General features: G+C 36.2%; 1 protein-coding gene across 2 annotated transcripts in view; it reads left to right on the forward strand.

Moving 5' to 3' along the window:
* The window catches only part of GRB14 (growth factor receptor bound protein 14), a 127088-nt gene extending 123586 nt beyond the window's left edge, over positions 1 to 3502 (forward strand). For both annotated transcript variants that reach the window (XM_055291943.1, XM_055291944.2), the window contains 2 exons: positions 1399 to 1492; positions 2738 to 3502. In XM_055291943.1, coding sequence (XP_055147918.1) covers positions 1399 to 1492; positions 2738 to 2884 — 241 coding nt within the window. In that variant the 3' untranslated portion in view covers positions 2885 to 3502. The remainder of the gene's footprint in view (positions 1 to 1398; positions 1493 to 2737) is intronic.
* The last annotated feature ends 7623 nt before the right edge of the window (positions 3503 to 11125 follow it).

Below are 11125 nucleotides of genomic sequence, written 5' to 3' on the forward strand. Positions count from 1 at the left end.
CCCAGTATTTATAAAGTGAATGAAATGATCGTATAAAAAAATGATAATATCTTATTTTTAATATTTTTGGTATTCTTTTGGAGAGATGTGATGGTGCCAAGTGATCCACTAGGTGGTAGTGGTGATCTACTTGGGAATGAGAGGAGAATTACAGCTTGATTTACCAGTGAAACACCCTTTTGTCCCATTTCCCAGTGATATAATGTCGGAATCTCGTACAGTGCAAATGAAATGGATAACCTCGTCAGACATCTGTGATGCTTTAAATTTGGCTGACTCTTTGCCCAGGCACAGTGAGATTCATATTGGATTCACCAGTGGGGATCATTTACACAGTGTATTTACCAGCAATTAATACAAAACTGGTTTTGCATTGCACTGCCGGTAAATAAGAATCCACTTCTGGCAGCAATTTTTCTTAGGCCATTAGAGGCCATGTCTTGTTTTTCTAGCCTGACATTATAGAGGCTTTTCTGCTGCATTCTTCAAGGTTAAAATATGTGTTGTTTGGATGATTTTTTTTTACTTAAAGCATTTTGCTTAAACATTTAATAAATAATTTCAAGATTTTTTTAAAACAATATATTCATTTCTTTCTTGCTATTGTGCATGTAACAGTTGAAACCAGAATCAAAAGAAAGGGTATCCAGTATAGAAGAGGGGGTTATAATAAAATAAAATTTCAGGCCAGGCATGGTGGCTCATGCCTGTGATCCCAGCATTCTGGGAGGCCGAGGCAGGCAGATCACTTGAGGTCTGGAGTTTGAAACCAGCCCGGCCAATATGGTGAAACCCTGTCTCTGCTAAAAATGCAAAAAATAGCTGGGCATGGTGGCATGTGCCTGTAGTCCCAGTTACCTGGGAGGCTGAGGTGGGAGAATTGCTTGAACCCTGGAGACGGAGATTGCAGTGAGCCGAGAGCACTCCAGCCTGGGCGACAGAGCGGGACCCAGTTTCAAAAGAAAAAAAAAAATTCATTCTAAATTCTTAGCTTCTTTCAAAACTAAACATGACCCAGAAGGTAAAATAACAATATGCAAATGCCTTAATCTTTAGGCAAAATAGTTACATGTGAATACCCAGTTTCCCAGTGCAAAGAGAACATGGCACCAATTGTTGATGCAGACCTGGCAGTGTATTGTTTATTGTGATCAAACAATCTGACAAATGGGTTGTGTATTTAGCCTATTAAAATTACAGTAGCACTGATGACAGCTTTGTAGTACAGATTATGTTATACCATATTGATTGCCAAATTGGATAATCCCACCCATTGAATACATAGTAAAGGAGTCCCCAGCTACATTTATGCATACACTTCTTGGATTTATTAATGCTATAGTTCTATGAAATCTGTGAGTAAATATAGAAACATTGAAATTCCTTCTCTCTCTTTAGAGTTTTCTTGGTACGGGATAGTCAGAGTAACCCCAAAACTTTCGTACTGTCAATGAGTCATGGACAAAAAATAAAGCACTTTCAAATTATACCAGTAAGTAATTCGTGATTTCACATTCGTATATTAGAAATGATCTTAATGCATAAGCTTTTGATCTTAATGCATAAGCTTTTGGAAACTTTGGTTTTCTTTTGGTCTTTTTATTAAATATAATTTGGGAGCTTGTGCTTTGACTAGAGTTAACTTTGGCAGAAATGATTTTATGAGCCTGAATTAATATAAGAAATACAGGAATTGTAAAAATTAAATTTTCCTTTTTCTATGAAATTTGATTTAGCAATATTGTATAGACCCCATGCCACCTATTGTTAAAAGGGCACTAAAGCTTCTTTCTCCTGAGTTCTGCTAACGGCTCTTTAGAAACCATTACTTTAAAGCCCTTTCTCCTCTCTTCTCTCAAAAATGTTTTTTGTTTTGTTTTGTTTTGTTTTTAATGGCTGTGGCTAGAAACAGAGATTCAATGGAACTGGTGAAGACTTCTGAACACATTTTTAAAAGTTCTGTGATTCGGCTTCTCTGTGGCACACAACTTGCCCTGGGACTTCTGTTGCCTCTGCTGCTGTCTGTCTGTGTGGGTGTGCATGTATGTTTGTGGTGTGTATAGTATATTGGAACTGAATGGTGTGGAATGAAGATTCAGTCTTTTTGGAAAGGTATTCCATAATATTGCTAAATTACTAGTGCGTCCTTTTGAATCGCCTCTTTTTGGAGTTATCCAAAGGCTACATAAAGTATCCTCCCTACTTCTTTTATTTTGTGATCAATGTCCCCAGCAAATATGAATTGTTTAGTACCAGAAGACTTCACTGATTAAAAAAAAAAGACAACTGACAGAATGACATTCCATTAGCATAATATGTGATTGCTTCAGAATAAATCTACTGATAAACTTATGTAAATATTCATTTTTCTAAGTAGACAACATTTGAAAAGGAAATTAATTTCTCAAGTGGGAGCATCAAAATCTTTTACTTTTACTCTGAATATTGTAGATTTCTTAGATTGATTCAAAATATTCATACTGTCTTTACTAACAGAATGCTGGGAGAATTAGAACTAGATGAAGTAGAGTAGCAATGCTTATCAGGGATCAGCTGATATTTCTTTTAAATGCAAGTGATGTTAAAAAAACAAGTAGATATGCCATAACATTCTTTTCACTGTCTTTTAGTTTTATAAACTTGGCAGTTTTGGCATGTGGGATAGTCTGCAATCGAATATGATTGTCCTTCTGTGTAATTTATCCTCTTTACTTATTTGTTGCTTTTCCTTCTGCAGGTAGAAGATGATGGTGAAATGTTCCACACACTGGATGATGGCCACACAAGATTTACAGATCTAATACAGCTGGTGGAGTTCTATCAACTCAATAAGGGCGTTCTTCCTTGCAAGTTGAAACATTATTGTGCTAGGATTGCTCTCTAGACAAATCAGAAGTGACTTATTAAACTATCGAAGAAAAAGGACTCAAGAAAAATAATAAAAGACCATAAATAAGGGTGAAAACGTTACCATGTGAAAAGAATGTATTTTATCTGCAAGTTACAAAAAAAAAGTTTGTGGATTGCAAATAAGCAAAGACTTGGATTGACTTTACATTCTTCATTTAAAATTTGTTAGTTAAAATTAAACCTTAGAAAAAAATGACTTGGTGTGTTCTTGTGTGATTTTTACATTACTGTAATATTTTCTTCAAATATGCATATTTAAAACATGTCTCCCTTATTTACTATATAGCAACATCAGAATTCTGAAACACAAAATATGAAATAAATTGGGGGTCAGAAATAATTATTTGTGCACTAAATTTTAATTATACTATTTTTTAATGTTAAGAAATATGATAATAACTTATCAATTAAAAGAAACTATCCACGACCTGTTAATGAAACTAAAAACTATTTTGAATTATACATTTTCTGGGCTTATGATCATCTTAAAATGAAATCATATTTTGAGATAGTAGCTTTAAACCATTTTGAAATATGTTGATTTTTTCCAGGTAATTTAAAAATATTATTAAATAGTTAATTATAAAATTTATACTGGTATTGTACCCATTAGTGGCATATTGTTCATTGTATTTTCTTCCATTCATTTAATGACTGGCTAGTACTACTTGTTTTTAAAGAAGTAATTGTAATGTAGAAGAGATGTATGTAATTTGCACACACCTTCTCATGGTATATAATCTATGACAATGTGACATTGTTACTTTAACATTTCACACTTGCCGCATTCTCTAACTTTCAGAACACTCTTTAGATCTTTTCACTAATAGTTCATTAACCAAATCAATATAGGTGAAATCAAAGATTCACAGTCTATAAGGATACTAATAGGGAAATCCCTGTTTTTCTCTCTTTGCCTTCCCCCTTTTCAGTTTCTTACCGGGCAACGAAAAGAAGGAAGCCAAAGATTTTGAAACTTGAAATACTAACCTTCCTTATCACTTCTTTGAGACCATCTGGGAATAGTTTTTAGATTCTATGATTCTTTTGTTCCCATTTTTTTGTAGGAAGGATTTTACTTGTTCCTAAAAAAAGAGGAACAAAACATCAAATAAACATTACAATTATGCTAACTATTGGCCATCACCTCTAACTGACCTTTATGACAACATTGCGAGAAAGATTTTTAAAGCAATATTCATAAATGCATACTTTAGTTTTAAATGAAAGCTGTATATTTTTTGGTGACAAAGCATACGAAAGCATTCATGAAATGCTAATAAAATAATAACTGAAAAAGAATTATTTATTGAATTTTTAAAAATTTAACTTACTTTTAGCTAATGTAAGCCTAATTGCTAAGACACTGAAACTTAGAACGTTAATCTGATGTTATAAAATACTGGTCTGGTTTCCACAAAGGCTTGGAAGGCACACAAGACTTCTAAGTAGAACAGCATGAGTAAACACACTTGCCTCTTTCAACCTCTCAGAATGGCCTTGAGTATTTCTGATTTAATTTTGATTTTTAAAAAGACTTTGTGTTTTGAATTTGAATACATCTTCTCAGGTCGTCACCCAGTTTAAACAGACAGTATCAGAAAACGTACTATTTTGAATACCAAACTCTTGTAAATTGGCCAATTTGTGCTTATCTTTGTGTCTCTAACTTCATAATCTAAATGTATTGTTGAGGGGCTCAGATTTTGTATGTAATTGCTTAATTTGATCTTAAAGTATGAGTGAAGAAACATTATTGAGGAAAGGTTGACAAAGGGAAATCATTATTGTTTCCTTCTGAAAATGGGTCTTGGGTGTGTGTGTGTGTGTCTGTGTGTCTGTGTGTGAATCTAATATGACATGAAATCTGAGAATTTCAGACACATTCACAGTTACTACAGCATTAAAGTGCATTCCCTAGTAAAATGTGAATTACCTTTGGATTACTTTCCATTTTGATTTAGCCATGTTCTGTTATCTTGCACCATTTGGGATAGGGATGAAGACAAATGGTCTCTGTTTTCTTCCATTTCTGTTCACGTTGGAGGTAATATGCTTTACTCTCCCAGAAAGAAGCTAGCACAGTAGACTATCTAGTAAATATTGTTTTTACAGGATAAAAATTATTAGTAGTGCTTCAATTCAGAACAATTACTTGTTTCATGTGGATAACAGTATAAGCCCTGACTGCTTTGAGGAGATTAGATGGACGTTTTTGTTTTAGCTGTTTTACAGTGGGTGACATCAGTTAATCAGAGCCCCATATGGTCTCTGGTTTTTGAACACCGATCCATGACAACTCTACACATGGTAGTTGTATTCTGGTGGTGATGTCGGATTATTTCCTGGATCATAACTTCTCTGAGGAGGAAATGTTGTCATGGGTAATGGTTTAAAGCTTGGTGTTTCGAGCTGGCTCCACCATCTAAAATGCTCTCTATATTGCCAGCCACTTTTAAGCTTCGTGGTGCCTTGGATCCATTCAGCAGCTGGGTGAAGCCTATGGACCTCCTTCTCAGAAGGTAGAAATGCTGCCATATTGTGACCTGCTGTGTCCCTGGCTGTGTTGATTTTATCCATATAAGACCTCCAGTTTTCCATCTTGAGTTCTTTAGAGAACAGAGTGGGTGATTCCTGGTGTTACAATACCTGTGGGGCACAAAGTAGTTCGCTTGAGATTTAGGGTACTTGTTTCAAGGACCTTGTTGTTACAAGATTATTGTAACATTGAAAATTCACTCAATGAAACCTCCATGCCTGTATCTTGTGGGATGCATCACTGCAGCCCGATCTTGGCTCCCATGCTTACTGTCTGTGACGTTCATAGGAATGTGTGGTGATATGAGCCGCAGTGCTCATAACTGGGGCACTGCATGTAACGTTGCTAATCTCATACTCCTCAGGTCACGATACAGATTTGCATAGACATCTTGGCTGAGCACATAACTATATTCAGCTAAGAGCTCATTGCAGAGATCTGCCCAGTTGAATTTAACCAGCATAAGTACTTGCCTGGGATTGGGATATCATGTGATTAGTTCTTTGCTATGTTAATATACTTTGTAAGTGTGAATAATTCAACATCACACAATGCACAAAACTTTAGAAACTAGAGTTAAGATTATAGCTCTGGTATTATACCTTGTGGATTCAAATTCCAAGTCATTATATACCAGCTATGTAGCCTTGGTCAAACCAGTTTCTTCATCTCTAGACGGGATCACTACCACCACCATCATAACCACCACTTATTAAGTTGTCTTGCCAGTCAAATCATTGGCTTAGATCTTCATTGGTATATATGTCTATTACATTAGCGATCAGACATTTAGGTCCTCTACCTCCCAGGGACATTGCTCTTTCCACTGAGTGCTATTGCATTGCTACCTCTTCTTCTTCCTGCCAGGAACAATATATTGTACATTACATATTTGCCTCTGCCCTTATTTCAGTTCTTTCTATAAGGATGCTTTTATGGAAGTAACCATGTGTTCTACAATAGGGTGCTAGCCAGTCCATCAGTAGGGACTCTGTGGAAAACCATATTGTGCCCATCTGTACAAGATCATACAGATCACCATGCTGATTAAAAAGATTAAGTGTGATTTGTGATTTTAAACCTGCTGATTAAAAAGATTAAGTGTGATTTGTGATTCTCACATTCATCCTGTCCCCTCTCCCCAAATTACAGTGATTGATAGGATGGGGAATACAGAAGGTTAAAAACCTGCTTTAGAGTTCATGCCTGGACAGTACAGGGCATGGGATGGTGCATGGCTGGGTGGGGGAATATGAAAAAAAGCTCTTCCTAGGCGATTGGTGCATCTCTGAAAAATTAATAGACTTTAGCTAAATGAATGTATCCTTCTTCTGGCTGATTATACACTCAGTATACCCTGCCCCCCTCAGAAGCTCTTTCGTTGTTAGCAATCTGATTAGGAGCTGAATGTTCTTGTCTTGTATGCTTGTTAAGTTCACTTCAGGATGTATTGAGTACCTATTATGTAGAAGGAAGTTTTAGAGATGCAAAATTGAATAATACAGCATAGATACACAAGTATCTGTCCTAGAAGTTAGGCTGGGTAAGTGTTATACTATAAATACAATAGGAGAGAGACATTGCTTACACTTGCAGAAAGATGGGAGGAATAAAGTGGGTTCCCGGAAGGCCTGTAGGAGTTCAATTTACAAAGCCTTGGAGAAAGGACTGTATGGTCTCATCAAAGGGAGAGGGGCAATGCCAGGCAGCATGGAAAGGACAGATACTGAATTTAAGAGTTTTTCTGCAAATGATAACTTCATTGTGACTGAAGTATACAGTTCATTATAACAGAGAGGAAAGTCGTGGCAAATAGGACTAGAAAAGCAAGTGGCTGCAGCACTAGGGGGAACTTCAATGCTAGGCAAAGCAGTTTATATTTTAGTTAAGGAAAAACATAGCCAGGTACCTCAATGCTTTACCCCATTAAATTTCTACCTGGAATGAGCTTTACTTACCTTTTAATCTCTACCCTGCACATTGATAAACAAAAATTGTTTATCAAACAAATGAGTGAATTTATTCTTCAATCTAGAGGGTAGAAGTAGGCTGATAATGTCTGGATTTGTAAGAACAACTGTGGATAGGATGATTAAAGATGAAGAAAGGAATCAAAGGAGGGTGGCGCAGCAAAGAGTGGTTGTAATAGTCTTGACAATAATCAGGAGAGCCTGTTCTAAAGCGATGGGCATGAAACGGGGATTTTTATGGAGGGTGAATCATCACTGATGTCATAAGCAATTGGTTGAGAGGGATAAGAGGGAACAAAGAGAGGAGTAAAATATGATTTGTAGGTTTAGGGCCAGAGAAACTAGGAGGGTTGATATTTATGGTGGTAAAAAAAAAAAAACAAAAAATAATTTTAACAGATGTCATTGAAATTCTTAGAGAAAAAAATGTCTTCATTCAGAACCTTTTTATACAGGAAAGTGAGCCTTTAAGGATCCATGCTGAAGGAAATAGTTAAACACAGAGAATTTTATTTTGTACAGGACAGTAAGAATTAGGGCCCAGGAGTGAAGAAGTGAGGCAGTTAGAGAATAATCAAGGGGCCTAATGGGATGGTGGGAGGCAGGAACCTGAGGAGAAAGACGGTCACTGAGAAAGTAAAGAGACCAGGTAGCAAAAAGACTCTTAAAAACATGGATATTGAATACACAGTATTAATGATGTTTACTATGTGGTTCTATAATTTAGCCACCCTTTATCCTCCCAATCCTGAAAGAAAGCTCCCGCACATACAACTGACCTGGAGGAGTGGTGTTACAGAAAGTCCAGGGAAAGAAAGGGCCATACTCCACACCAAAATTTAGGTGGCATGTAAAGGTAGAATACAGGCAAATACAAGTTTAGCAGAAACAGGAAATCCAAACTACAGGACCAACTGTCAGAAACTTTGAAGTGGACATCATCAGCCTTCCAAGTGACCTTGGTCACTGCAACCTCCACCTCCCGGGTTCAAGCAATTCTCCTGCCTCAGCCTCCCTAGTAGCTGGGATTACAGGTGTCCACCACCACACCCGGCTAATTTTTGTATTTTTAGTTTGGACGGGGTTTCACCATGTTGGCCAGGCTGGTCTCGAACTCCTGATCTCATGATCTGCCCACCTCGGCCTCCCAAAGTGCTGGGATTACAGGCGTGAGCCACTGCACCCAGCCCCAAAATCTGTTTCTAGAAATTTGTTCTCAGGAGAAAATTCATTAGGTAATGTATCATGATGTATTTCTCAATTTATTTACTTGTTTGTTCATACAGTAGATATTTTCTTAATGCCCAGTACATGTTTGGGAAAAACTCAGGTACATGCAAGACATGATCACTGATTTTATATCTTGGTAAATGATACAGACAAAAAACCCCATGAAAACAAATTTAAAAATAGTTCCAAGTTACTTATAAGGAAGTACTAACAGACATAATAGAATGGGCAATGTATATTAAAAAAGAGGTCCAGAGAAGACCTCCATTTACGTGGAGACACAGTTAAAATGTTCTAACCATGTGACAGCCATGATGGCAAAGAGCTTTTCAGGCAGTGGAAAGAGCATGTGCAAAAGTCCCAAAGGCAAAAATAACACACGGGAGACCAGGATGATTGGGGATGGTGGATAAGAAGGGGGTGATACAGATGATAGTGAAGATACTAGTAATTTATATTTGGGCAACATCACTTTGAAGCTTTGGGCATAATGGTTTGGAAGTGGGCAAGGATAGACAACATCATTTATAATAGTGAAAAATTATGAATAACAAGTAGTTATCAATAGGGATTTGTCATAACCAGATGGATGATCATATATCTGTACACACTGATATGGAAAAATTTATACAGTTTTTGAGAACAAGTACATCTGTATGTGTACACGTATGCTAGGAGGATGTTCACAAAAATGATCAAAGTAGTTGACTCTGTTCTCCCTATGATATAAAATTAGTGAGGTGTTGGGGTGACTTTATAATTTTCTTTATCTTTTTTTCTATGTAACATTTTATGATTGGGCATACTTTCTATAATCAGGAATACAAATAATTTCCTTTTTGTTCTAGAGAAAGAAGGCAAGGGAATATTATTTAGCCATCTTACACTCTCCACTTTCCTAAATTTGACTATGTTTGCCATTTCTTAATGTGAGCTGGCATTCTTTTCTAATACAATACACATTGAATTGTTAGTTATGTTTTCTGTCTAATCTAGTATTTCAATCTGAGCATGTTACTCCTCTGTCAAAACATGTGGGTTCGTTATTTCCTGTTAGTTCTCAATGGACAATGAACACACACCTTGGCAGATTCCTGCCTATTCCTTAAGGAAACAAGAGAAGTCTAAATTTAGGCTGTCTCCCTAGGCTGTGGTCTTTGTAACTCAAAGGAACTAGAGAATTTTCAATAAAAGAGACCTGTTTTTATCTTCTGAGGCTAGGCTAGCTCCCAGCTTTTCATCCTGAAGGACTGGTAAAGATCACAAAGTGGCTTCAGCTTCAAACTCCCCAGTCTTCTTCCAGTGGCGTTATTCTAGACATAGATGAATCCTACACAGGGCCTTGGGAGTCTGAAGATTGTTTGAGTATATTTCCTGAAAGAACATTACCTTCCTGTTGCTGTTAAGTGAAATATAGTAACATTTTACTACAGTAAAAGGAAATAATTTACCTAGAATTGCTATCTACCTGGTTGTCAGCCCCTCCAGAAAAAAAAAATAGTTTTTCCCCTAAGTGCTGGATGCTACCTCTCCTACTCTTACCATTTTATAACCCACCCTTGTAATACCCTTTTCTTGGTTTCTTATAGAAAATAGCTTAGCCTTTGTGTTTTCTTGCCCTTGTATCTCTTACCTTCTGGGTGTTTTTCAAAATTGTCTTTCATTCCACGTCACAATTATTAACTTAAGGCTATTACATTGTAGTTCCAAGCAAATACCCAAACTTGTGCAGTAACTCAAATTATCCATGGAGCTTCTGGTTGATCGAAAGCTTAGTTGTGGGATTTAGAGAGATGATCGTGACGATATGATGATGATGGTAATGATGATGGTGATGATGATGATGATGACTGGTTAAATATTAGCAAGAATGCTGAATGCATCATTGAGTGCTCTCTGCACAAGCACTATTTCCTCAGAACTTTAGGATATGTTTATTTACACTTAAAAAAATCATGTAAGTAACACATCTTTATTGTAGAAAAATTAGGCAACACTGGCAAAAAAAAAAAAAAACACACACACAAAAAGCCAAGACATCTGTAATTTTGCCACCTGCAAATAACACAGTACTGCTAATGCATCAATATGTATAATGAGAATAAATTATGTATTGTCTATGAGCATTTAATACTAGTTATCCCCTATCCATTTGATCTTACTTTTTCTGGGCATCTGATTTTTATTTATAAAGAATCATAAATTATTTCTATTTTAAATACACAGTCTGGAAGATTTGGAGAAATTATTTTTCCTTTTGTAAATAAGTTTTAATTGATTTGATGATGAAGTTTTAAGAATATAAAATTTCATACAAAAGGCATTCTTTCTGAAGAGTTTGTCCCTCTGATAAAGTTGAAGCTCTTCCCCTTGTTGCCAAATGCATCAAAAACTTCTCTCAAAGATTCTGGTGCAGGTCTGTAAAGGGACCCAGAATTCTGCATTTGTAATAGACATTCCAGATGTTTATAATACT

The sequence above is a fragment of the Symphalangus syndactylus genome, chromosome 9 (genome assembly GCF_028878055.3).
Source record: "Symphalangus syndactylus isolate Jambi chromosome 9, NHGRI_mSymSyn1-v2.1_pri, whole genome shotgun sequence".
NCBI classification, from domain to species: Eukaryota; Metazoa; Chordata; class Mammalia; order Primates; family Hylobatidae; genus Symphalangus; species Symphalangus syndactylus.